Source organism: Passer domesticus, chromosome 23, assembly GCF_036417665.1.
Source record: "Passer domesticus isolate bPasDom1 chromosome 23, bPasDom1.hap1, whole genome shotgun sequence".
Lineage (NCBI taxonomy): Eukaryota > Metazoa > Chordata > Aves > Passeriformes > Passeridae > Passer > Passer domesticus.
In genome coordinates, this window is record NC_087496.1 from 6,098,182 (window position 1) to 6,124,275 (window position 26,094).

The 26,094-nt window shown below is 54.8% G+C and overlaps 3 protein-coding genes and 1 long non-coding RNA gene across 10 annotated transcripts in view; 1 reads left to right on the plus strand and 3 right to left on the minus strand.

Annotated features, from left to right (window-relative positions):
- Positions 1–12,488, minus strand: part of CBL (Cbl proto-oncogene) — a 36,667-nt gene extending 24,179 nt beyond the window's left edge. For both annotated transcript variants that reach the window (XR_010350414.1, XM_064398056.1), the window contains exons 1-2: positions 12,189–12,488; positions 5,812–6,059 (exon numbers count right to left, since the gene is read on the minus strand). Coding sequence is in view for 1 of the 2 variants with exons in the window: in XM_064398056.1 (XP_064254126.1) it covers positions 5,812–6,059; positions 12,189–12,335 (395 nt within the window). In the remaining variant the exon portion in view is untranslated. The remainder of the gene's footprint in view (positions 1–5,811; positions 6,060–12,188) is intronic.
- A 183-nt stretch (positions 12,489–12,671) lies between these two features.
- LOC135285364 (uncharacterized) lies at positions 12,672–13,714 on the plus strand. The gene is made up of 2 exons (XR_010350243.1): positions 12,672–12,898; positions 13,289–13,714. It is a non-coding gene; the product is annotated as an uncharacterized LOC135285364 (long non-coding RNA).
- Positions 13,715–14,838: 1,124 nt separating this feature from the next.
- On the minus strand, positions 14,839–19,703 carry NHERF4 (NHERF family PDZ scaffold protein 4). 2 transcript variants are annotated; one of them, XM_064397562.1, is made up of 10 exons: positions 19,601–19,703; positions 18,209–18,236; positions 17,929–17,993; positions 16,925–17,136; positions 16,634–16,820; positions 16,415–16,551; positions 16,138–16,342; positions 15,814–16,010; positions 15,536–15,706; positions 14,839–15,376 (listed from the first exon to the last, which is right to left on the minus strand). In XM_064397562.1, the coding sequence occupies exons 2-10, from the start codon at positions 18,217–18,219 to the stop codon at positions 15,332–15,334; spliced, it is 1,230 nt and encodes a 409-aa protein (XP_064253632.1). In that variant the 5' UTR covers positions 18,220–18,236; positions 19,601–19,703; the 3' UTR covers positions 14,839–15,331. The 2 variants fall into 2 exon arrangements, with proteins under 2 accessions (XP_064253632.1, XP_064253631.1); XM_064397561.1 differs by lacking the exon at positions 19,601–19,703 and adding an exon at positions 18,785–19,478.
- On the minus strand, positions 17,060–25,936 carry NLRX1 (NLR family member X1). 5 transcript variants are annotated; one of them, XM_064397557.1, is made up of 13 exons: positions 25,256–25,517; positions 24,717–24,848; positions 24,504–24,631; positions 24,306–24,369; positions 23,834–23,931; positions 23,030–23,646; positions 21,171–22,585; positions 20,301–20,387; positions 19,974–20,225; positions 19,601–19,877; positions 18,209–18,236; positions 17,929–17,993; positions 17,060–17,136 (listed from the first exon to the last, which is right to left on the minus strand). In XM_064397557.1, coding segments are annotated over exons 3-12 (2,961 nt in total). In that variant the 5' UTR covers positions 24,625–24,631; positions 24,717–24,848; positions 25,256–25,517; the 3' UTR covers positions 17,060–17,136; positions 17,929–17,991. The 5 variants fall into 5 exon arrangements, with proteins under 5 accessions (XP_064253627.1, XP_064253624.1, XP_064253626.1 ...); XM_064397554.1 differs by lacking the exons at positions 17,060–17,136; positions 17,929–17,993; positions 18,209–18,236; positions 25,256–25,517 and adding an exon at positions 25,845–25,936 and having other exon boundaries at positions 19,243–19,877; XM_064397556.1 differs by lacking the exons at positions 17,060–17,136; positions 17,929–17,993; positions 18,209–18,236 and having other exon boundaries at positions 19,243–19,877; positions 24,306–24,366; positions 25,256–25,514.
- Positions 25,937–26,094: the final 158 nt, after the last annotated feature.

Genomic DNA, 26,094 nt, shown 5'->3' on the forward strand with positions numbered 1-26,094 from the left:
AGCCACGAGCAGTTTGATTTCAGCAGAGAGTTTGATATGCCTGCCTTCAAAAAGGAGAATTGTCTGATGCTGTGCTCCCACCCCAGCCAGGGGTTTTCTGTGTGCTCGTGTGTGGAAATGCTCGAGGTGATCCCAAGCTGTCTTTTGTAACCCTGAGGCAGCTCAGGCTCCTCTGATCAGGTTAAAAATAGAAACAGCGGAACTACTTTCAGCAAAACTTGCAACACAGGAAGTGAACGAAATTCCACTTAACTATTGCTGGCTCAACAGAAGGCACCTTACACAGCCAGCTCTGTAACATTTAATTTAAATAAAAGAATGGATTCACATTACATTTGTTGCTTGTTCTATAGAATTTTTCACCATCAGCTCCTCCTTTTTCAGTGCTTTAGGTATTACAGGGCAACACTGAACCCTGGCACTTTTCAGGTCACATAAATATATTTTAACACCACGAGTTCTGTGAGCAGAGCCTGCCCATGACGTCAAAAGGTAACACAAAACACATAAACCACCCCAAAATGTCATATATTCCTATCAGTATGCAAATGGCTGTGAGTGATGGGAAGCAGAAAGGAATCAGGCCACTGTGCTGACCACAAGGACCAAACCAGCTGACCTTTAAAGGATCTGGAATTATTATTTTTGGCACAAGTGTTGCTGTTGCATTTTTTTTTTTTCACTGTTAAGAAGCTAAAAATCCGCTTCTAAAATTGAAATTTTAGAGATTATGCTTTAAAGAGAGAAATACATTTGGTATTATTAATGGTCTTTAAGGAGCTAAACACATATTCAGAGGACTGACAAGGTAAAGGATAAAACTCTCATTTAGGTAACAGATTAATTTATTCTACCAGATTCAGGGGATTACACAAGAAATTTACTGCTCAGGACACTTCTCATTATACCTAATTTTGGGCTCCGTGCACAAATATTGGCATTTCAGGGGCTATTTGCAGTAGTTAAAGAGAAAAGCAGAGCACAAAAACTCTGTTTCCAAATCAAGGAAGATCCCATATTTCATTATTCATCTTCAGCCACCTGAAAACTGGACACCAAGTGGGATTGACAAGGAGCTGGGGCAGGTTCAGGGTAGATATGAAAAAGATCTTTATCCTAAGGGAAAATATTCTTTATTTTAGGGTGGGCAGGCCCTGGCACAGCTGCCATCCCTGGGGGTGCCCAGGGAACAACCCGGGATAGTGGGAGGGATGGCAGGGAGTGGGATGGGCTAAAATCCCACCCCAGAAATCCCAAATGTGGCATCCCAGCCCTGAACACCCCAGCCAAGCACCCAAGAGACACGATACAGTTGCCAAGTAGCAGCAGCAGCAGGAGGTTTTTGCCAGCATGGAGAAATCCATCACATTTCCAATGATAATTACTACAAATGAAGCAACGTGCTTGTAATTCCACCCACAACAGCGAGTCCACAGCTCCCATAACACTCTACAGTTTTATAGACTCTGAGAGGAAAGAAGAATAAAAATCTTCCTTCCTTATTATGCAATCATCTGAAATCTTGCATTTGTCCACAAATTGATTTTCAAGATGCTGGTCCAATTTTAGACAGAAAGAAAACTATAATGAATGGAAGCTTAAGCCAATTATGCTAAGTGTTACTTAAGTTCCAAAACTATCACCTAAACTGCAATTTAAAACCAAATTAGAAAGAAATAATTCACATTCCTCCCCTCCAACAACATTTACATGATAATGAATTTCTTCTTGGGTAATAAGCAGTTAGTTAGTGTTCATATGCTGGAGCCTGGCAAGGAAACCTTTCTTGTGGGCAGCTTTGGAGCCTGTTCTTTTCTTTAAGATGTTCTAATTTAAATGCAGATGTAGACTTCACACTAGTGGGTTTTGTTTAAAAAAAAAAAAAGTGCTGCTGTATTAGAAGGAAGTGACAGAAAGGGGACTCAAACACACCATTTTGAGTTCCACATTTTGCACTATCTCGTTTTCCCTGTGTGCAAGAGGTCTCAAATATGAGATTAGAGCACCAGCCCCCCTCCTTCCAGAGGGTTTTCTGCTTCAGGGTTTAACACAAGTGTTTTCCAACTTTTTCCTCTTTAAATTCCAACCTTTTTCTTTTTTTTTTTTTTTTTTTTTCTCCAAGTCATTCTTCATGCACTTCCTTCCCCTTCAGAGACATGCATGGTCATTTCCAGGAGACATTAAACACTGGTAGCTTTTTCCTGTGTAAATTAGTGAGTCTTAACATTGGAGCTGGAGAAGAAATGAAATCCTGCTGAGCCAGCATCCCCTAAGCTGTTGTCAGAAGAACAATTAAACATGGATCAGCTTCCCCAGGCTTTTTTTCACCTCCATGCTCTATGGAAAAAGTTTATTGTATTCCCTGCTTAACCCTATTTTCTCTACAGATATATTTATTTTTTAACTGGCTTTGTTAACAATTTGTTTCCTACAGCTGAACTGGAAAAATAACTTGTGCTGTTCCTTAAACATCCAGTCCACATCCTGAAAAATTATTTCTCCTCACTCACCCTGCAGCTTCCATAGCTGTCCTCTTAATGTGGAAACATTTGCAGTGCTCTGATTTTATTTAGCAAATAACCTCTCTGAATTTTCCCTCCTTATAGACTGCTTTAACATAATTAGTAAATTTGATTCTTTGGTGAAAAATGGACTCTTCAGCCTAATTAATCCTTTCCCAAGGAACAGACAATTCCTCCACCTGTCTCCTGACCAACAAGCTATTTTTCACTCCTGCCATGTCAAGTATAATCTATTTACACAACTGCAAAACCACTGCTGCAAGAAGTAATTGATGTAGTGTGGAAAGCTGACAAATTGCAGCTCTTCTGTGCAAGCAAGAGGGCTGAGAAGTAAAAGCTTCCTGCAATGGAAACATTAAAAAAAATAGTCCAGCAAAACCACCACGGCTCTAAATGAAACTGAAATCGAGACCTGAGGCAGGTTCAGAGTAGGAATGGCACTGTCAAGCAAAGCAATATTGCAGGGAAAAATATGTTTATTTCAGGGAAAAATATGTTTATTTCATCTTTTTGTTGTTGTTAAAAAGGAAACACAAGAGGCTCACAATAGAGAAGTCACATATTTACCCCTGGATCTATAAAGAAAAGGAAGCAGCACCTCTGGAAATGTGCTCAGCCTCAAGAATTCCTAATTATTGCCAACAAATCATTGGATCATTTGCCTTTACCTTATTACAAGCACACAACAAAATATCCAAAATTATTAACTCTAGAAACGCTACTTGTTTCCAAGCCTGCAGATGTTACTTTTAGCTATCAAAACTCAGAGGAGCAACACAGTATCTGGAATAAAAACCCCAAAGTCACTAAGTCGCATCTGATCTACTCCCTGAAATTCAGTTTTAAACAGCACCCAGAAGCTGCTGCTCATACCTATCAGTCAGGAAATGCACACAGAGCTTTAAAAGCACCCTCAGCAGCATGAATTTTTAAACAGACATTGGAAGTGAGCTAAAGCAGAATTTAAATAGCATCTTGAAAGCTCTCTGAACAAAACAAGCGAGCTCCCCTCACAGAAATCACAGCGTGAGTTTAAGGCAGGCCAGGTACAACCATGGTTAATTTATGTATTTATAGTCTGAACCACTGCACACCAAAACCACGGAGCTACAGAGACCTCCCAAAGGTCTGGGGGGAAGCACACAAAGAGCAAGTTGGAAATGGCAGGACTAGAAGGGTGATGCTCGAGTGGTCAGGGCAGCTCTGAACCTGCTTTGGTCATTTTGCATCACTGGGCTGGAGGGGCAAACCCCAGCTTTCACACTGCTTGTGCAAATGTCAAATTTGGGCCTTCTGCTCTACCCCAGGAGCCATTTGGGGGAGAAAATAAGGAATACACAGCAGGAAGCAAAATGAAAGTGAAGTCTGGAACAGAGGAGGAAAAAGCTTCAAGAACAACAGGGACAAAAAAGTCAGAAAAGTCCAAACTTAAAGTTATTAAACTTTTAAAGTCCTGTTCTCAAAACACTGCAGACTAATGGCCACAAACATGAAAGATATCAAGAGCAAACTGGATTTTATATATATATATATATATATATATATATATATATATATATATATATATAAAAATATACAAATATGTATATCTTTGTATATATTTATATACCTCTATATATTTATATCTATATACACACTGCCATGAGTACATTCCCAGTGAATACCAGATACAGGTTCTATTTGTTTGCTTTACAGACTGCTGACCACCTTCCAAAAAGCTTCTCCCATGCTTGGAGTATTTCAATTTATTAATGCATTAATGCATTACTATAAATTATTAAGACTTTTTAATTTATTAATTATTACCCAAAATATTAGTCTTTTTCTTCAGCTCCTAGCAAGGTGAGAAAATTTCAGTTTCTTCACCTTAGATTAGTATACATATTTTATATCTAGAGGTGCATTTATAGCAGCAATTAATTTAATTTAATTAACAAGTAGCACTGAAGTGATCAGGTTTTAAGAATCATTGGATCTGGCACTGCCACTGCAGCATTTAACAGAATCCCCAAAACCAAAATCCTCATTCTTTGTCTAGGCATCTCTTGAACTGGTACACACATCACAGGCACTGGCTGCTCTACCCTTGCCCTTTTCTGTGACAAATTCAAGAACTGAGAATGTTCCCAGCTCAAGGAAAAGGCTCTCTGGTGTCACCCCTTCAGTCCAACAGGCCCTGCTGCTTCCTGGGCTGTGCAGAGGCAGAGGAAGATGCCATGAGAGTGGCCAGGATGTGATGCTGTTTTAATGCTGGTCTTTAACACAAATCTCCCCACAGTTCCTTCCCTGCTAAAGCTGTTTATTCATAAATGGGACAATTAGCAATTCCCCCGGGACTGCCATGCCTGCTGTGAGAACAGCAGCCTCTGCTGCAGTCCTGACACTCACATCTATCAATCTGCATTTCCCCTGCTCCCTCCAGTCAATTAGTTGGATTACAAACCAACTAGGATGATTAACCCCCTGGAATTACTCCTCTTTGCTCCTCTCTGAAAAACCAAGGCACTGGAGGTGAGATTTTGGATTCATGACTGACATAGCCACCATTTACTCATCAGATGTTCCAGATTTATGACAGATCATACACACAGAGTTAACAGCACTCCAGAAAGAAACTTCCATTTCTTAATCCATTCTTCTACCCAGGCAGCAGCAATCCAAGCAGCACCAGCAATGCCTTCTGAGCCACTGTCACAGCCTTTGGTTGGAGCTCAGTATCATGCAATATGCTACACAGAGTTCAATATTAAACCAGAAACATGTGCCAACACTTTTCCCCCCTCCAGTAATTCCAAGCTGTTGCCAGGCCGTTAACCACATTCTCCCCAGGGCAATTATGTTCAGCCACTGGGTGGTTTTCACATTTTTTCCACCTTTTTTTTTAAATTCAACATCTACTCCAAAAACCAGAAATTATTTTGGTGTTACAAATGTGTGCCTTGTATATCTCTGCCTGTTAGACCTTGCACAAATGTGTCAGATTGATTCTTCCCAGAGCTTTACTCCTAATTCACCTTGTCTTTCCTTTTCTTAAAGCTGGATGAGGAAACACCTTCTCAGGTACACTAAGTTCATACTATTTTGCTCGAGAGAGCCTTATATTCAGCAAGTGCAGTTTCTACCTCCATCTATCCCTTTTTTAAGTGCTGTTCACCTTGCAGGTGCCCCTTGACCTCAGCTATACCTTTGCACAAAACGAAAGACGAGCTGACAAATCCACCTTAAACACCAACCTTCCAAACGCATTCAGCTCCTCCAACAAACACCTGAAACCATTTCTCCCCTTTACCTAGGCTGGGAGTTCTCCTCGTACATCCTCTCCTTCCCTTCCTTGAAGAGGCTGATGGTCTGCTTGGTTTTCTTCATCAGGTTCTCCATGAAGACGCGGAAATACTCGTTCTCGCCCAGGGTCTCCATCTTGCCCTCGTAGCGGGACAGGATGGTGCGCAGGTGCTGGTAGGTGTCAGGCAGCAGGTCCAGGATGTAGGGAGGGCTGTTCTTCAGGGCCAGCTTGGGGTTCTGGCACAGCCGTACCACCTGTGGGAACGGGGAAAGCAGCTCTGTGAAAACCCCAGGAGAGGAGCACGATCGGGGGTTAAACACAAGTCACGGTCACAAACACAACAAATCCTGTTTGTGGGGCAAGTCCAGGTGGAATCACAGAATCATTGAGGCTGGAAAAGATGGCTGAGTTTGAGTCCAGCCTGGTCCCCACCTCACCAGTCAGACCAGTGCCACATCCAGGCATTCCTTGGATACCTCCACCACCTCCCTGGGCAACCCTTTCCAAAGCCTGACCATCCTTTCCATGGAGAAATTCCTCCTGATGTCCCACCTGGTACAACTTGAGGTTGTTTCCTCTTGTCCTGCCACTGCTTGCTTGGGAGCAGAGCCCAACCCCCAGCTCACTAGAACTTTCAGGGAGTTTTAGAGTGATCAGGTCTCCCCTGAGCCTCCTTTTCCCCAGATACTGAGCCCAGCCACCATGAAAGAATGCAATTTCTGGGCTGAAGTGCATGTGGACTGATGAAACTCATGATAATAAATTTATGTGACAGGGGAGGGGAAAGGAAGCCACTTCACCATCCGCCATAGCCAAATGTTTCCATTATCTAAACTGAGAGAATTTAAGGGAGAGTTGATAGCAAAGCAGCCATTTGAAAGATTAAGTAGTGAACTTTCAGTTCTACAAAGGGCAGGAATTAAGAGTTGTGAGGTCAGTTTTGAATCAAGTTTAGAAGGTAAGAAGCAGCAGCCTAACACCTCTGTATTCTGTGATTTCCAGCAAACCTGAGCACAAAATGTGGCTACACTTTGCTGAAGTTCTTCCCTATAATAAACATTATCTGGCTGCTTAACACCCAGCATATAAATGAGGTCTAAACTCATGACACTGCCAGGTATGAGGGAATTACAGATATCAAACAGTGCAGAATGCACTAAAGTGGACAAGAAAAAGCAAAAGAACAGTTGAACATCCTTTTGCAGCACTTCATTTCCACAAAACCTTGTGAAACCTTCAAGAGGAATTGAGCAGTTCCCTACAGTGCAGGCTCAAATACCTACTTCCTTTAAATACAGATGGTAAACAGAGCCATTCCTTCTGAAAGAGTGCTTCAGCATTTCACTTTGCCATTTAGGGTATGTGCAAAAAGCAACCTCGTGAAGTGACACCTCCAATTTTGTCTGACTTACAGCAGCGCCTGTACCCAAGAGCTGACCTGAGAAAGGTTCCATTTCAGCCAAGAGAAAGGCACACAGTGTATCAAAACTCCAACCAGAAAAATCAGGCTGCTGGTAAAAGAAAAAATAAACATCTAAAAAAGCCTCTGCAAGAATACATGGGAAAAACAAAGTCCCAAAACTTTCCCTCCATTTTGAGGAGGCTGCCAAGGCCTTAAGATGAAGAGATGGATGGCCAGACAGCTGAGTTAGTCAATTGATGTTGATGCCTCAACTGCTGCTTCCTTGGAGCCTGTGAACATTGCACACTGAACCATATCAACAAATTGAGTCAACACATTTGTGCCCTGAAAAAAAAATAGTTTCACTCTGAGCATGAATAGGTTCTAAATGTGCTCCTCGGACCCAGCTGAGCTGAGCTCTGGGCAGCAAAACCTTTTCTTCAGCAGAAATTGTTTATCATACAGTGGGTCTAAAACCCTAACAAACACAGTCAGCTCCGAGGAGGAAGCCACATGAAGCAAGCAGAGCCTGCACTTCCCTCAGCCAGCTGAAAATAGAGAACAGTTTGGCTGTTACACTTTGAAAATACCCAGCTATGGGAGCAGCAGACCTGCACCATTTCAGACTTTGAGATCAATTATAACAATTCCCCCACAGCAGCAGAGAGTTCTGCAAACTGCTCATTCTCAGAGCCCCTGTAAAATGCTTCCCAAGAAGTAGATACCTCAAACAGTTAAGAGAAAGGTCAGAACTGCTGGTATTTTATTATCAAATCAGCTTCTTTATTTACCAAGCAGACCAAAATTAGCTAAGATGAGCAGTTAAACAAAACTGCATAGCTAAGAACTGCTGCCTCCTGAGCAGACTTGGGGCTTTTATAACACAGCAGCAACAAAAGCAGTGGCATTTTCCTTCTTTCTCTACGTGTGCACTTGCAGCATCATGACAACATCCAAAGGAATGTTCCCAGCCCTGGGAACAGCTGCCCCTCAGCAGCCTTCCACAGGGACCAGCAACGTGGAAGGAAATTGAGCAAAAAGCAGAAAAATATTTTTTTGTTTAGGTGTGATGGCAACGAACAGAAGCAATCCACGGTTTTAAATTATCATCCAAAAGTTTGGCTTACGTTGTGTTCTCTGAGGAACAAACCATTTAGGGAGACATTTCTGGGTTTTCAGACACACCAATAAAGCTCAGCATGAAGAGAGGTGGGCCTGTAAAGAATCTGAAAACTGACTTCACCCATTTCCATTTTCCAAATGCAAGTCAAAACCCAGTTTTCCCAGCTGAGTTTTGAGGAAAGAATCTGTTATGTACTCATTCTAGGAAAAATAATCTCATCTAGATCTTTGAGGCCTGGAATTGAATCTTTCCCCTCAACAATCTGCAGCTTCCCTTGACTAATTCTGCATTTAAGAGTCCCAGGCCTGAGGAGCATCCAGGGGCTACTCCCAGGTAAGATTTTCCCTCCCAGGGCAGCTCTGAAAACTCATTTTTTCCTTCCTTTAGCAGCTGAACAGCTGAGATCACACCTCATTCCAGTGCAAGCCAGCAGCAAAACAAAACCCACTCAAACATCTCTTATCTCTTGCTAGATTTGTGTTTGGCCTTTCTTCTTCTCACAATGAGGATGACCTGCAGTGGCACTTCTCTATATCAGTTCTAGGAACTGAATGGTATCAGGAAACCCTTTGGAGAAGCTTTATCTCAAAGCTCCTCTTCCTCCTCCGTGCCTTCCCACATTTATTCCACTCAGCTCATGACTAACCCACCTATTCCTCAAATACCACCCACAGCAGTGAACTCCGGGGGGGCTGCATTTCATCTCTGAGAAATGCAGAAATATCACCTCGTTCAGCTGAAGGGGAGCATCCAGCAGGGATGGATGGAAAGGGCTATTTTATGTCCTTGCTCTGTGTGACCACGTGTAGCTGGGGGAGGAATGGTACTGACAAAAAATTGGGCCTTCAAATGAAAGAATCTGAAAGACATAAATATGTCAGGCAGCTTATGGAGAGCATTACAGGGGAAATATTTGGACAAGAATCAACTTGCATAGGAAATTCATCAGTCACATCCGAAAGCAGAATGCTTTGACAACACCAGCTAATTATGCAGACTAACAAACGAGGTCGTGAGTGTGGTGTACCCACACAGACACAGCACGCAGCTCTGAGAGGCAAAAACATCATCTATTAAACATGCACACGAGCAGGTTTTTTATCTGCACCTGGAATTTCATGTTCCTGGCCCAGAAATCTAACCCATTCTCAACACCTTCCATTCATTTAGCACTTCTCACCGTGAGATTCTCTGGGTTTTTGCTACACCACTAAAGAGATTTGAATTCAGATGTGTTCTTTGAGTGTGCATAAGTACAGCTGAAATCTAACTGAAATCTGAAAGGCTTTTCAGAGCCAGATCTGTCCTTTTGTACAAATCAGACTGAACAAGCCTGAGAGCTTCTGGGTGCTGCCTGTGAGTAAACCTGGAGTTAAAAGAGGTTGATGCAACTTGTGACAAATACAGCAGCAGCCTTGGCTTTTCTGTCAGTGGAGAGAGAGCACAACCAACCTGCTACAATGACCTAAAGCTGTGAAATTTCCCCCCAAAAACCATCCTGCTGCATTTTTAAATGCCACAATAATCAGCTATTTTACAGGTTAGTCTTTTCCTTCGAACAGAGCAGGTTATGAGGTCAAACACAAGTTGCCACCTATATCTACACATTCTAGAGATGAAAATGTGCATTCTTACAGGTTACATTTATTTAGGGTCCTGTTTCCATGCCCAAATTGCCTTTTCTACATTAGCACTTGTGCTTGGCCCCCAGAGTCAATGGCACCTCTCAAAAGGGTTTTTTGCTGTGCCCCAGTCTCTGGAGGTGATCAAAGCTCATCACAGGCACAGCAAGGCACAGCTACAAACCCTGCCTTTTGTTGAGCCAGCCAGCACGGAGTGATTTCTTGGCAGGAACAGAATTTAATATGCCTTTAAAGAAGTCATTTGCTCTGCCTGCTTTTAGCACTTACTGCAGGAGGTTCAGACGCTGCATGGATAAACAATGCAGGGGAAGAGAAGCAAAATGGATAAGCCTGAGGGGTAATTGGATGAGGGATGCCCAAAATCCCTGCCTGCTCTGCTCCCGGAGGGGAAGGAGGTGGCCAGGTGACAGTCCCCAAGGCCTGGGGGCAATGTGGGTGATGCTCTTACTCTACACAGCTTGTAGGGCCCTGAACTCAGTGTCACAAAATGCACTGCACATTTCAGGCTGCAACACGCCAAGCCTAGCCTTGATTTCAGGGCTGAATAGCAATTATCAATGAAAACTCCACAAAAATGATATATTTTTATTCTGTGCCTATTTCTGCGTGCCTGCTTTCACTCACTTGATCGTTCCCTGACACCTCCCCAGGATTTCTGAAACACTGGACTGACCAGCACACCTAGCCAGGCCAGTAAATCAAATATCCCATCACACCAACAGGCCAAAAGGTCTGGTGTCCTGCCCCCGGCAAGAGCCATTTCCTGGCATTTTAAAAGGAGGAGGAGGAGGAGTGCAGAGTCTTAATGACCCCAGAGAGCCCCTCCTAAAGGTGTGGGGCTGGAAGAAGGCCTTTCCAGCTCCCACGCCACAAGTTTTTCTTGTTAAACATCACTTGATATTTTATCTAACTAGATGTGCTTACTGCAAAAGGGTTTAGTCAGGCTTTTACAGTTTTCCCTCAGTTTTAAGGAAATGTTTTTGTCCTGAGTGCAGCAACACAGGCCTGTTCATTCCAAAAGGAATAACCTGACCTGCCACAAAGCTTCACCATCCACTACCCACACACCAGGCTCTATTTCCTTCCAAGGAGCAAATCCTACATTTCTCCCTTGTCCTGCTCTCACCTCCTGCAGCTCCCCACCAGCCCCTACCCCTTCCCAGCACCACCAGTGCCCACCCCAGCACCTGCAGGACTGGCATTATCTATACATGTACATGATTAATGCAGATATCACGGGATATCCTGGCTTGGAACAGATCCACGAGGATCACCCAGTGCAGCTCCTGGCCTGGCACAGGACACCCCAACAACCCCACCCTGTGTTGTCCAAATGCTGAGCTCTGGGCTGTGGGCACTGCCCTGGGGAAGCACCCCAGGTCCTCCATTCCAAACTGTCCCCTCTCCCTCCACCTTGATCAGCAGAGCTGCTGGTGTCCCTTCACGCCTTCCCAGCCTGGCATGCCATGCCCACGCTGGCCTCTCCTCCGTGCCTCTCCTCTCCACCATGTCCCACATGGAATCACAGACTGGCCGGGGCTGCAAGGACCTCAGAGCCCATCCTGGGACACCTCCCACTGTCCCAGGCTGCTCCAAACCCCATCCAGCCCGGCCTTGGGCACTGCCAGGGATGCAGGGGCAGCCACAGCTTCTCTGGGCACCCCGTGCCAGGGAACAATCCCTAATTCCCAACACCCCGTCCAAGCCTGCCTTCCAGCACTGCCAAGCCATTCCCCCTTGTCCTGTCACACTGCATCCTTCCCCTAAAGCGCTGCACCCCATTGTGTGACCACACACCCCTCACCCCCCAAATATCCCCACCCTGAGCCGCAGACCTATCCCACAGCAAACCCCACAGACCTCTCTGTCCCCTCACAGACCCCTGTGTCCCACAGACAACCCCACAGACCTCTATGTCCCACAGATCCATCTGTCCCACAGCCAACCCCAAGGACCCCTCTGTCCCCCCACAGACCCCCCTGTCTCACAGCCAACCCCACAGACCCCTCTGTCCCCCCCAGACCCCTCTGTCCCCCCACAGACCCCTCTGTCCCACAGCCAACCCCACAGATCCCACAGCCAACCCCACAGATCCCACAGCCAACCCCACAGACCCCTCTGTCCCCCCCAGACCCCACAGCTCCAGGCTCACCCCAGATCCCCCAAAGGCCAATCCCAGAGCCCCCAGGCCAGCCCTGTGCCACGGCCTCCCCACCTTATCCATGAGCTTCCAGCACTTCTCCACCATCTTCTTGTCCACGGCGCCGGGCTGGTGCGGCCCGAGGTGGTGGTGGTGCGGCTGGAACGCGTCCTTCATCAGCCCGATGAGCCCGCCGGGGCCCTTCTTCAGCGGCGCCGACATGGGGGCGCCCACAGCCGGCCCGTGGGGCCCGTCCGGCACCGGGGCCGCGGCCCTGGAGGGGACCGGGCTGAGGGCGCTCCGGGCCGGGCCGGGCCGGGCAGGGCGGCGGCGGCGGCCGTGGGCGGTGGCGGCGGCGGCGGCGGCGCCCGGTTCCAGCGAGGCCCCGCCCTCCTCGCCGGCGCTGATTGGCCGCCCTCCCCACCGCGCGCGCGGCCACGCCCCCTCCCCCGGGGCGGAGCCGGCGCTGATTGGCGGAGCGGCGGGGCGCGTGCGCGGGGCGGCGGGGCGAGGGCGGCGCGGCGGCCATGCTTGGTGCGGGCGGGGCGGGCGGGGCGCGGTCGCCATGGGAACGCGGGGGCCGCGCTCGGCCCCGGCGGGGCCCGCGGCCTTCGGGGCGCCGCTCGCCAAACGGCGCCGCTTCCCCTCTCCTGGAGACGCCCGCCCTCCTCCGAGAACGGCGCTGCACGCCCCCCGCTCCCGCAGAGGGATGTGCCCGAGGCAGGAGCGGCGTCCCCACGGCGGGGAGGGAACGGGAGCGGGAGAGCGCCCGGTGCTCCTGGCAGGTACTTCAGGCCGCTCCCCGCAAAGGCAGAGCCCAGCGGGGATGAGGGCCCGTTCCCGGCATCCCGGCTCCGAGGGGAGAAGGAGCGGGAGCCGGGCAGTGAGGGCAACAGGGGAGCGGGGAGAGAAAAGGGGGCCAGGGAGAGATAAGGAACCAGGGAGAGAAAAGGAGATCAGGGAGAGATAAGGAACCAGGGGGAGAAAAGAGAAGCAGGGGGTCACAAGGAGACAAGGGAGAGAAAAGGGAAGCAGGGACCGGGGAGAGAAAGGGGAGCAGGGAATCTAAAGGGAACTAAGGAGTGAGTTTGTCAGAGCTGGCACCACCAAACTTTTAAAAAAATTACAACATGGGCTTGAAAGTCAGTTGAGTTCTGTTTCTTTGCTGCCTTCAGATCCTCTTTTCACCTCCTCTCCGGGCAGAAGAACACATCCTTTTGCAAAAACCAGCCGTGGCTGGCACCACAGGGGCAGGAAGCCAGGCCAAGGCAAACTGTGGCTTTGCCCACGTCACTTTGGGGAACACGAGCACCCCAAACTCGGCAGGTCGGGCAGCACAGCCTCAGCCTCTGGATCCAGCCTCCTGCAGGGAGATTTGCTTCCCCTGTGGCACCCGCTGGCTGAGGAGCCAAATGGACAGCACGGCAGGAAGCAGCACTAAACACAGCAAGGGAGCCCAGCGTGGACTGGTTATAAAACCCTCTGCCTTCGTTTTATTGCCTTTGGTAAAGCTTGGTAAATATTTCTGGGACAGGCAACTCCTTGTCTGGCTTTAATTACCTGGGCAAATTTTCCTAAGGATTATATTGACCTCAAATATGTCAACGTTTATTGAGGCCGTGTTCCTGAGGCTTTTCCCATTAGGTGCTAATGGATTCTGGCTAATAGTCAAGCCGGATTGACCACCAGCAGGTGCCCTGGCCAGCTCCACGCTACCACAAGTACCTGGGGAGAGAGCTGGGGAGGGCAGCACTGGCTCTGTGAGAGCCAAGCACAAAAATCACCATGGCTCTGATCCAAAGAGATCGGGGAACACGCTTGAGTAACTGCATTCCTGACTATCTGCTTCTCTGGGCATGATTCACTCCCAGCTGGGGCTGTGAGACTTCAAGCAAAGGTTGGTTTTGCTGGGGACTGTTGTGGCTGTCTCATTTTGGATTCTTGGGGGGTTTCTCTTGGGACAGATGCAGGGACCCCACACCCTGGTGCTGCTGAGAGCTCCCAGCCACGCTTTTCCCACCTCTCCCTTGAGTGTTCACCCTGTGGCTGGCCAGCCCTGCTCCCTCCCGAGCTGTCAGCTCCCAAAGGCTCTGGACAAGGATTTCTTGCAGCCCAGATGCCTGCACTGAGCTCAGAGGACACAGAGGCAGGACTCCAGCCTGGCGTTTCCATTCACGCTCGAGAAGGGGCCAAGGTAAAACCTCAGCCCGAGGTTTGTGGTTCTTGGCCACATGCAAAACTCTGTGCTCATTTTCACTCTCCCACGCTCAGCACAGAGGTGAAATTTCCCCGCTGGGATCCCCCCTGAACCCCTCCCCCAGCATTGTCACCACCCTGGCAGGGCAGGAACGGATGGCCCTGGTGTGTCACCTGCAAGGGGAGCCCTCCTGATGTGTCACCTACTAGGAGAATCTTCAGGATGCTCCTGATGTGTCACCTGCAAGGAGAACCCTCCTGATGTGTCACCTGCAAGGGGAACCCTCAGGAACAGCCCTTGCCCTGGAGCACAAGGGATGCCTGCAGGAGTTTTGCTCTCCATCTCCTGGAGGTGCAGGGCCCAGGGGCTCTCAGGATGGCTCTCAGCCCCCACCCTCCCAGCAGCACACCTGGAGAGCTTCTCACATCCACTGCCCAACTCCAGGCTTGGGAAGAGAGGATGGATCTGGCCCTGGGATGTGCTGCCAGGTCGCAGTGCTGTCCACAACATTACCCACACACACAGCAGTGTGGATTTGTCCTTTAATCACCCCAAAAGGGTGGTGCAGGGTGGTGGACACTCTCTGTCCACAGTTCGGGGAGAGGATGAGAGGAGAAGCACAGGAGAGATGTCCATGCACGTGCAGATCTGAGCCAACCCTCAAGTCCCCTGGGTCGTGGTGCAGAGAGCAGAGCCTCAGCTCTCCTGGGAAACTCCCAGAGCCTGGAGCTGGGCAAGGGCTTCAGTGCAATGTCCTGAGGAATCCCTGGAGGTAGCTGGGCAGGCAGAGACACAGGTCTGTGGTCGGGTTACGAGGAGCTGCCACTGTGGTTGATAAAAGCTCTGAGTCAGCCTCGGTGAGCAGAGACGAGTCCCTGGGAGTGTCATGCTGTGAGCCAGGCATGAGACACAGGAGCTGCTCGTGCAGGGTCCATGCTGAGCAGTGCTGAGGCCCGAGGGGCTGGACGTGGCCTGGGTGGAGGTGCTGTGTTGGAGAGCCTGTCCCGAGGCTCCTGGGCTGTCAGAATGCCTGGCACAGCTTTGTGTGCTCCTCCTGGCGCTGGCTCTGCGGGGACACAGGTTGGAGAGGTCTTTCTGCCTGGCCCCTGTGGCTAGAGGACCACGCAGCCTCCTCCTGGCAGCACCACAGGTGCCAGGAAATGTTAGGATGGGCAGAACAGGAGGGTGGCAGCACTCAGAGCACTGCCAGGCTGTGAGGAGTTACCTGTATGATCTCTATACTGTTGGCAGCAGCCATCAGCCAGGACACAGGTCCCTTGGGTGCCACCTCAACGTCACAGAGTGCAGGAGAGCCGCTGCGAGAGGGCAGCGAGGGCGTGCAGGAGCCTGAGGCGGGGTCACTGTCCCCAAAGAACTGCAGGGGGGACAGCCCGATCTGGAAGAGCAGAAGAGGGATGGACACACAGCCCCTGTGGAGGACACCCATCCCACCGTGCAGCCTCAGCACCCCAGGGCTCCCCAGGCAGTGCCCCCAGGACGTACCGAGTGGTAGAACGCGTCCCCAGCGGGGTCGATGACCAGCAGTGTCACCCGGTCCTCCCGGGCGCGGATCCTGTGCACGGTCTGCTCGTGGTCCAGCCCCTCGATGCTCTCCCCGTTCACGGCCAGCACTCGATCCCCTTCCTTCATCCCTGCCTGCTCGGCCGGCAGCCCCACATCCACCTCCCACAGGAACTGGCCTGCCACAGCGGGGCACAGGGAGGGGCAGAGGTTGCAGAGGGGAACTGGCTCTGCTGACCCCCGTGTGCAGGCACAGAGCTGTCAGCTCTCCCCAGCCCTCAGAACCGCCCCTCTCAGCCCCCTCACCTACTCCTCCCGAGCTGCAGTCATCCTCCTTGAGCAGGAACCCGTAGCCAGCGGGACCCTTCACCAGGTGCAGCTCCCGGACCTTGAAGGGGAGCCTGGAGGTGTCTGCCAAGGCAGCCGTGACCCGCAGCCCCCGCAGCCGATAGAACTCCTCCACGGCGCTGGAGGCCACCAGCAGCGTCACCTTGTTGCCGCTCTGCTTAAGCTGGATGGCAAGCACAGGTGCTCAGTGACACCCTCAGCCCCATCCCTCGCCCCCCGTGGCAGGAGCAGGCACCTTTCTGGTGAGCTGTGTGTGCGAGTAGCTCTTGACGCTGTCCCCGTTCAGCTCCAGCAGCCAGCAGCCCGGTGGCACCCCCGCTCTGTCCGCTGGCCCGTCCTGCAGCACCGACAGCTGGAAGGTGCCCTTGGTGCCTGCAGGAGGAGCAGGAGGGGCACTTTGGGGTGAGTGAGGAGCTACAACGGGGAGGCTCGTGCTGGCAGCATCCTGCTTTACCTTCTGGACAGGACACGCTGAAGCCAAAGCCGCTTTTGTCCCTGGTGACGTGGCAGAGGCGCGGGCGGATGTCATCCGGCAGCATCTGGGACAGGTCCCTGCCCAGGGATTTGGCTGCTTCGTAGGAGTCACCATCCAGCACCGCCAGCAGGACCTGGTTCCCGCTGGCCTTGATCTTCTGCACCACCTGGAAGGAGCCAGGCTGTGAACTCTGCGTCAGCTGGGCTCATGCATCCCCTGTGCCCCTGGCTGGGGAGCACCAGGCGTTCCCGTGGGATGCTCCCAGCTTACCCTGAGGTGGTCCATGTGGTCCACGAAGTGGCCATTGACCTGGAGCAGCCGGTCCCCATCCTGCAGCCCCCGGCGCTGGGCCACCCCCCCCTGCTCAATCTGCCGGATGACGTGGCCCTGGCAGCCCAGCTCCTCGTGCAGGCAGAAGCCGAAGCTCTCTGTGCTCTCCTTGCTCAGGAGGTAGAAGCGGGGCTCCCCCACACCCTCGCCATCTGTGTGGGGGCACAGCCCGTGAGCAGGGCCCTGCAGGGATCCTCACACAAGCTCTGCAGCCCACCCTGGGCTGGGGATCTGCTCATCCCTTCTGTGTTCGCCTCCCACAGGTCCCCAGTGTGAGAGAGCTCAGGATCCCAGCAGTGCCACAGCCCCGTGCAGACACAGGGACACCCCAGTGCCACAGCCCCCTGCAGACACAGGGACACCCCAGTGCCACAGCCCCCTGCAGACACAGGGACACCCCAGTGCCACAGCCCCGTGCAGACACAGGGACAGCCAGGTGCCACAGCCCCCTGCAGACACAGGGACATCCCAGTGCCACAGCCCCTGCAGACACAGGGACACCCCAGTGCCACAGCCCCTGCAGACACGGGGACACCCCAGTGCCACAGCCCCGTGCAGACACAGGGACACCCCAGTGCCACAGCCCCGTGCAGACACAGGGACACCCCAGGTGCCACAGCCCCTGCAGACACAGGGACACCCCAGTGCCACAGCCCCCTGCAGACACAGGGACACCCCAGTGCCACAGCCCCCTGCAGACACAGGGACACCCGGGTGCCACAGCCCCCTCAGACACAGGGACACACAGGTGCCACAGCCCCCTCAGACACAGGGACAGCCAGGTGCCACAGCCCCCTGCAGACACAGGGACAGCCAGGTGCCACAGCCCCCTGCAGACACAGGGACAGCCGGGTGCCACAGCCCCCTGCAGACATGGGGACACCCGGGTGCCACAGCCCCCTGCAGACACAGGGACACCCTGGGAGATGAGGGCGTGTATTTACCCGTGTCCTCAGTCAGTGTCAAGGCTGGGTTGTCGATCCCAACTTTGGGGTTAAATTCAAATTTTCTGAAATGATAAAGGGCAGGAGAGGCCGCGTTAGTGCAGGATGGCCCTGCCTCTGCCTCCCCAGCCCTGGGGAGCCTGTTCCTCCCAGAAAGGGCCAACTGGGCCTGTGCCTCCTTTTCCTTGGGGAAAGCCAGAGGGGATTTCCCTCTTGGACCACTTCCCACATCTCTCCTGAGCCCCACAAAGCCCCTGGTCAAGGGGAGATCAGCACTTACATGATGGACATCTTGTCTCCCTCGAGCCCTGCAGAGGGAGAGGAGAGGTCAGCACAGGAGGGTGGGCTGGGAGCAGACCCCACTCTTGCAGGCGTGTCCACTCTCAGGCTGAGCCCTCCATCCAGGTGAGGGGGTTTGCCAAGCCCACACAGCCCCCACGCCCCTCTGTCTCTCAGCACAGGCTGCTCCTTGGCCCTGTCACCACTGTCCTCCTGTGTTCCCAACAGCAGGACCTGCTGCTCAGGTCCCGTGGGCACAGCAGGGCCAAGCAGATGGGGCCAGCCCTGGGGGTTCACAGGGCTCTTCAGTGAGGGCTGAGAAGGTTCAGCAGGACCCCAGAGAAGGAAACAGAGACCTTCCCCAGCACACACCCCCCCATAAAACCCCTCCACACCTCTTTGGGCACAAGGCACCCCAAACCCAGGGTGCCTTCCCAGCATCCCCACAAGGAGACATTTTCCTGCATGCCTCTGGCTCCTTCCACAGGCTGCCTGGGCTCTGCCATTGCCTTGCTCCACCCGGCAGCAGGGCCTGTGTGTGTGGGGAAGGGTCTCCAGAGGATTCCCCGGCACATACCTTTTGTTTGCTTCATGGCTGCACGGATTGCCAGAGGGAGCAAGGTACAGGGTGAAGTGGCAGGGAAGTGTCCCCGCCTCCCCCAAGACGCCCCAGGTTTAATGGTTAAACAGCTCCAAGTCTCGCCTGCCCTCCCAGCCCCAGGGCACTGCCAGCCAGAGCTGGGAGTGGGGACAAGCACCCCGGGACACCCAGCTTGGGGACAGCTCCTGGTGGCTTCCAGGGGGACACACAGTGGGGGGAGAATGACTGGATCAGCACTAGAGCAGAGGTGGGCTGCTCCACGCCAGTGCTGTGAGGTGGGGAAAGGCAGAACCCTCCACTCCAGAGGTTGGAGTGGTGGCTCCACATTCCCCCCAGGAATGGCAGAACCCTCCACTCCAGAGGCTGGAGTGGTGGCTCCACATTCCCCCAAGAAGGGGCCGAAGAGGAGATCAAGTCTTGGTACTAGTGTGGTCAGTGGAAATGAAGAGGTGCACTTTAATGCTCCCAAAAGATTCACAGACAAGCCCCAGTCCTGCTCCCTGCCACTGCCCTGGCTGGGGTGCAGGGGCTGGCTTTCCACAAGCCCAGAAGAACAAGTCCCATTTGCTCCTGGCCTGGTTTCTGTGCCATTCCCACACTTCAGCCTCACGTGCAGATGAGGCTGAGCCCCACACACCCAGCACCTTTGACAGCACCATCCACCCAGCATCTCCAGGTGGGTAAGGGCGCAGGGAATGTGCTGCTGGGCACACTCCACTGCCCCACCCTGGCTGGTGGATGGGCAGCAGGTTAGAGGCTCCCATCCTGCAGTTTCCCCAGCATTTTCTTGACCTCGCTCTCGACTCGCAGGAATTTGGCTTTCCTCCAAGGATTGGCAGTCTGGCTGCGGCTGCTCTCCAGGTCCTGCAGGAGGAGGGCGAGGTGCTGCCGGACCCGCTCGCGGTCCCAGAAGGGCAGGTTCCTCTGCACCACGTTCAGGATGTGGGACCAGTAATCGGAGACGTCGGTGCCCGCCGTGAGGAAAACCAGAGCCCTGACACCATCCCGGTCCATACGCAGGCTGTCCAGAGCCCTCTTGCCATCCTCACTGATGTCGTTGAAGTAGAGACTGGGAAAGCAGCAGGAGACCCTGGTGAGGGCTGAGGGAAGGACAGAGGCACACAGAGCAGGGCAGAAGGGCGGGGACGTGGCAGAGCACACTCACTGCACTTTGTCCAGCGTCTCGTGCCTCTTGGCCACCTCCACCACGCGCAGGGCCGCCGCGTCCGTCAGGGAGTTGTAGCCCAGGTTGAGCTCCTGCAGGTGCTGGTTCTGGGCCAGCTGCTGGGCGATGGCCTCGGCGCCGGCGTCCCCCAGCGCGGTGTGCAGCAGGGACAGCTGCGCCAGCGAGCGGTTGCCGGCCAGCGCCTCGGCCAGGTAGCGAGCACCCTGCTCGCCCACGGGGTTGTTGGCCAGCCTGGGGGACACGGGAGCTCAGGGAGTGCCCAGGCATGTTGGGGGCAGTGTCATGCAGGGCGGGGGCCGTACTCACCGCAGGCTGCTCACCACACACTTGTCATGCAGGAGCAGGTCACGGATTTCCTTGCAGGCGTCGGCGCCCAGGCTGTTGAGCTGCAGACTGGTGCAGAGCAAGGCACGGGGGTGACAAGGGACAAAATGGCTGTTACCTGTGAGCCTGGCAGCCCTGCCCGCTCCATTTTGCCCATCACCATCCTCCCTGGGCTCCCCAAACTAGGCCAGTCCAGGTTTCCTCTCCCAAAAGGAGCACAGTGACACTGCACCGGAGCATGAGCCAGCAGAGCCAGTGCCAGCAGGAGCAGGGCAAGGGGAAGGGGATGGCGGAGTCTTCAGGAGGTGGGTGAAGGTCAGAGGAGGGATCAGGGCTCCATCAAGCCCTCCTGAGCATCTGGAGGAAGGAAGTGCGGCACAGCCCAGCTGCACAGCCCGATCCATCTGTGCTGAGCACGTCTCGCCACCACCTGGGCGGCAGGAAGACCTGCAGCTCCACAAACCTGGAACGCTTGTGGGAACATCTGCACAGCCCAGACTCCCACCTCTGGGACAGCAAACTCCGCACAGAGCTAACGACACGGGGATGCCGGGTAACTTCCCCGAGGGACCCGGGTCTGCCAGGACAGCTGGCAGCCCGCCCAGCCTGTACCAGCTGCAGGGAACTCCCCAAAAATTCCTGCGGGAGTTGGGACTGCAAATCCCAGCATGCAGTGCCCTAGAAAGGCTGCTCAAGGAGCGTTGCATGTTGGAAGCTGTAGTTCCCTAGGTCTGCACTGAGGATAAACATGCCCTTTCCTAAATTTTCCATGCTTAGGCTCCTAAACCACCCCTGTGACGGGCAGAGGTGAGAAAAAACCCGATTTTTGAGCAGTGAGGAGGTGGTACTCACTGGAGAGCTTTGCATCGCAGCAGGACAGGGAAGAGGGTCCTCAAGCTGCCGCTGTCCAGGTTGCAGGAGGTCAGGTTCAGCTCCTCCACCTCGTGACACGTGGTGCTCATGACAGACGCCAGCACAGAGCACTTGAGAGGGGTCATCTTGACGGAGGAGAGGTTGACAGCGCGGAGGGAGCGGATGGCCTCGGCCGTGAAGCGCTCGTTCTGGAACTCGTGCAGGAAGAACAGGTAGTCCATGAGCTCCGAGGGGGGCAGGCCCCTGCGGCCCTTCCTGATCACCGTCTTCTTCATGGCCTTGGCGATCTCAAAAGCTGCCAGGTTCTTGATGGAGCAGCCCAGCTGCTCCAGGATGGCGCGGTTGCGGCGGGAGAGGATGCCTCCCATGAAAATAGGGAAGAGCTCGAAGACCTCATCATCCGGGGCCTCATCGGGGTGGCGCATGGGGCCCTCCACGCCCAGGATGCTGGAGTTGATCTGGTCCAAGACATCATCGTTGTAGTAATCCTCCTCTTTGAACAGCTCCTCTGCCATGGTGTGGGCAATGGTGTCCCTGTCCTTGCCGCCCACGCGGGAGAAGTAGCGAGGGAAGATCTTGAGCAGGTTGAAGAGCACGGGGAGGAAGCGCAGGGGCAGCACCTTGGAGACGATGTTCACAACCACAGCCACGTCCTCGCTCACCTTCCCGAGGACCTCCGACAGCTCCTTCCCCACTCTCTGGGCCAGGGTCTTCTTCTCGCCCAGCACCACGTACAGGGCTGCCAGGTACTCCTGCATGGCGGGGATGGTGAAGACAAAGGTGTGCTCCTTGCCCGGCTGCACGCACGGGCTGAGGAAGAAGCGGAAGACGTCGCTGCGGAAAACCTCCAGGAGGTTGAGCTCGCTTTCAGTCTTCATCTCCACCTCGAAACACTCCCGCAGGTCCTCCTCCGAGAAGCAGGTCTTGCGGGACATCACCCCCTCGTAGGCCAGCTTGCCCACTGTCTTGGCCACGTACTTCATCATGGAGATGTGGGTGGGGTCGGTGCTGTCCAGCACCTCCCCGCTGAAGTTGAGCCTCAGGAAGCTGGTGTAGATGCCAGTGAGGGTCTGGCTGGGAGGAACCGTCCTGGTGAAGTAGAGGAAGTGCAGCGTGGTGCACACCAGCCAGCAGTAGGAGGGCAAGAAGCAGGCAGCCGTTATTTGGTTGTGGCGCTCCAGGTTCCTCGACAACATCTCCACCAGGTTCTCCTGCTCCGCTGAGCGGCGGTGCTGGCTCTCCTCTCCGGAGCAGCCGGGCTGGCTGAGGCGCATCTGGAAGTAGAGCTTCTGCAGGTTGGTGTCGGAGAAGCCGCAGATCTCGGCGTAGCGCCCCACGTACTTGCCGGGGATGCGGCGCACGGCCGACGGGCGCGTGGTGACGATGATGCTGGCCTGGGGACACAGCGGGGCATGAGGCTGGGGCTGCTCAGCAGGGCACAACCCACTGAGAGGTGCACAAGGATCACCCCGTCCGCAGGGTGGGGTTCACAAGGTGCTGCACAAAGGGCCTGGATCAAACCTGGCCCAGGCAGAGGGGACAGAAGAACTTTCCCCATTTCCTCCTAGACATAAAGTCTAGAAGATCACAGCCTTCATTACCTTCCCAGGCCTCCTAGACATAAATGAAGTCTGGAAGATCACAGCCTTCATTACCTTACCAGGTCCCCCCGAAGATCCCACCAGTGACACGAGGCCACCTTGGCAGGTCCCTCCAGGAACAGAGGCTGCCTGCTTGCTCCCAGCCAAGCTGGACTGCAAACAACGATCACAACAGCCCTGGGCTGCCTCAGGGCTCACCCCCAACCTTCTCCCAGCACGAAGCAGGGCAACACCGACCTCGGGCAGCAGGTATTTCCGCAGCAGGTTGACCACAATGGCAGAGGGAGGCACGGGCTCGTTGGGGTCACAGCACAGCTCCGTGCCAGCCAGGCGGAAATCCAGGTTGAGGCGCTCCAGGCCGTTGAGGATGAAGAGCACCCTGAGGTTGGAAGCTTCCAGCATTGGCACCACGTCCCGCAGGTGCTGGTACTTCTTGGTGACGAGGCGCCGCAGGGACACGTGGGCATGGCTGTGGGACAGGTCCTCGCAGGAGAAGGGGATGACCAGCTGGAAGTGGGGCAGGCGCCCGTGGCACCAGTCCACCACCATCTTCTTGATGAGGGTGCTCTTGCCCGTGCCCACGGTGCCGTAGAGCACCACGTTCTTCACCTGCCGCCCGCAGGCGTCCGCGTCAAAGAGGTTGTGCAGGCTGATAACCTTCCTACAGGGCTGCTGGAGCTGGTTCTGGATGGTTAAATCGGGGGAGGGCTTCAGAATCTCCTCCAGGGAGCTCTCCCGGATCACTGGGTCCACGTGGACGGCATCCAGAGAGAAGGAAGGGCCGAACTGCCTCTCCTCATTGGGCTGGTGGCTGAACCACGCAGACAGGCTCTTCTGGTGCTTCTTGATGGCACCTGGAAGGAGGAAGGTGACATGGACAAGGGTTGCTCACTGGCAGGGCACTGGGGAAGTTGCGTGCCCCAAGCCACTGCAGAGAGGGGACGGCACCCAGTTATGGGGAGCCCTCACCCTGCCCAGGACAGCAGCTGCCCCCACCCCGCTGGGTAGGACCCTCCCTCCAGACCAGAGCTGCAGACTCACCAGAAAAAGCCACGTTCCTCAGCTGGGACTGAGCATGGTGAGAGGAGCTGGGCTGGGCAGAGCTGTCCTGGGAGTCTCCCTGGTAGTGAACACAGCCCCTGCAGGAGGAGGGGAGTTTCACAGGGAGCAGCTCCAAACCCCGCCAGGGGCAGGGCGGGCAGAGCACCAGCGAGGCTGTGGGAAGTGCTGAGAGGAGCCAGCTCACCCCTTCCTTCCCCCACACCACGGGAGGGCTCAGGGCCAGGGTAGGGGCACGGCTGGGAGGTGAGGGCAGGTCAGCAAGGCACGGGCTGTGCCTTCCCAGAAAAGCCGTGCAGAGGCAGGGGAGGTGGGCTGCAGTCAGAGCAGGCAGGGAGGTGGGACTGGGTGTTTGTCTAGGTGGAAGCAAAGCAGCGTCCCTGCTGCCAAGGCAGCCAGCTCAGCCACCCAGGTGCTGTGACAGAGATCCCCAGCCGTGTGACACTGACTGTACCTGGGGAGGGAGATGCTGCTTGGGCGAAGGATCCTCCTGAGGAAACACCTGCCTGCACCGCCTGCTGGGGAGGAGGAATGCACACGGTCAGGGACCCAGCAGGGCTAACCCCACCCTGCTAGGGTGCCCCACTGCCCTGCACAGCTGGGGAGGGGTGTCCAACAGGGCTGAGTGCCCGAGGCACAGCGCCCGGCTCACCTGGCACGGCAGCAGCACACAGGGACACGCTGCGGGTCCCCATTGTCCCCGCCAGGGACCGCGGCAGCCGTGCCCAGCTGCCCCAGGGCAGGCAGCTCTGGCACTGCATGGCCCGGGACATCCTCCACCTGAAACACAGCGGGGTGGCGAGGGGGCTCAGCAGAGCACAGGGGGCTGCGGGATGGGCTGCAGCAGGACCCTGCCCAGCCTCACCTGCCCCAGCGTGGTCCAGCCCGGCAGAACCGGCTGCGCTGCCGCTGACTCAGGCTCCCGCCCCAGCAGGGCTCAGCAGGGCGATCCTTCAGGAGCCCGGGCAGCACTCACAGCCCCCAACATCCCGGGAAACTGAGGCAGAGAATGGGAGGAGAAAGATATAAGCAAACCGCAGCCGAGAGGAGGCGACAAGCAGGGTGACAACTCGCTGACACCTCCCACGCGCCACGCTGTTTACAGCCCCTCTTTATGCGATCCAGGTGGAGAAACTGAGGCACAGGAACGGGGGGAGAGGAGCTGACCTTGAACACAGGTGTCCCGACCTCGGTGCCCCTGCAGGAAACAAACCCCACGCTGTCCCCTGCCTGCTTCCCAGCCCCTCTGCTGAGCCGAGGGCCCTGAGCTGCCGCTGAGCCCTTCCAGGGACCCCTCCGGGGACCCCCGTGTCCCGGGGGCGGAGGTGCCCCCGCCGCTGTGCCCTCCCGGCTCCCCGCTCCATGGCGAGGCCGTGGCGGGGCGGGGAGCGGCGCCGGGGTTACCTCGTCCTGCCGGATTCCAGCCGGGAACGCCGAGCTGCCCGCGCCCGATCTGCCCGGAGCTGCCCATCCGCCTCCTGCCCTGCCTGTCCCGGGCACGGCTCCGCTGCGGGGGCGGCTGCTTCGCAGGCAGAACTTCCTGCAACGCCATCCCGCCCTGGCCCGCCCCGCACACGGCGCTGCCAGCTCCCCGGGCAGGACGGGAGAGCGGCTGCAGGCTGGGAGAACACCCGCACCCGGCTCTGCCAGCTCCCGAACACCATGGCAGAGCGGCTGGAGGCTGGCACAACACCCGCACCCGGCTTTCCCAGCTCCTGAACACCATGGCAGAGCGGCTGCAGGCTGGGAGAACACCCGCACCCGGCTTTCCCAGCTCCCGAACACCATGGGAGAGTGGCTGGAGGCTGGCACAACACCCGCACCCGGCTTTCCCAGCTCCTGAACACCATGGCAGAGCGGCTGGAGGCTGGCACAACACCAGCACCCAGCTCTGCCAGCTCCCCGAGCAGGGTGGGAGAGCGGCTGGAGGCTGGCAGAACGCCCGCACTCCCCACGGCCTCCCAAAGGCAGGATCGGGGAGCTGCGCTCTTACCAGATGTGCTGCCAGGCGGGGATGGCCTCCGGCCACATCTGGCGGCTGTGCGTGCCCAGCTGCTGCCCGGCTGTGCAACCGGAGCTGCACGGACGCGTTCTGCTCCGGCCGGAATCCCTCCCCAGCGGGGGAGGCTGTGCTGGCTGTGCCTGTTGAACACACACAAACACGCACAAACACACACAAACACGCACAAACACGCACACCTGTACCTGTACCTGCCCTCCCGCTGCCGGCAGATCCTCCCTGG

Bases quoted from the DNA above. Each gene is read 5' to 3' on its own strand.
- NHERF4 (XM_064397561.1), bottom strand. From the start codon at position 19,478: ATGCTGGGTGGATGGTGCTGTCAAAGGTGCTGGGTGTGTGGGGCTCAG. The intron at 16,552-16,633 runs GTAAAGCAGGAT...CTCCTCCTGCAG, and splicing joins CAGCGTGTCCTGTCCAGAAG to GCACCAAGGGCACCTTCCAG. The intron at 16,011-16,137 runs GTGAGGGGGCTG...CCGCTGTGGCAG, and splicing joins CTGCAGCTCGGGAGGAGTAG to GCCAGTTCCTGTGGGAGGTG.
- NLRX1 (XM_064397554.1), bottom strand. From the start codon at position 24,624: ATGTCCCGGGCCATGCAGTGCCAGAGCTGCCTGCCCTGGGGCAGCTGG. The intron at 22,586-23,029 runs GTCGGTGTTGCC...CTGTGTCCCCAG, and splicing joins GGAAATACCTGCTGCCCGAG to GCCAGCATCATCGTCACCAC. The intron at 19,878-19,973 runs GTGAGTGTGCTC...CTGCTTTCCCAG, and splicing joins GAGACGCTGGACAAAGTGCA to TCTCTACTTCAACGACATCA.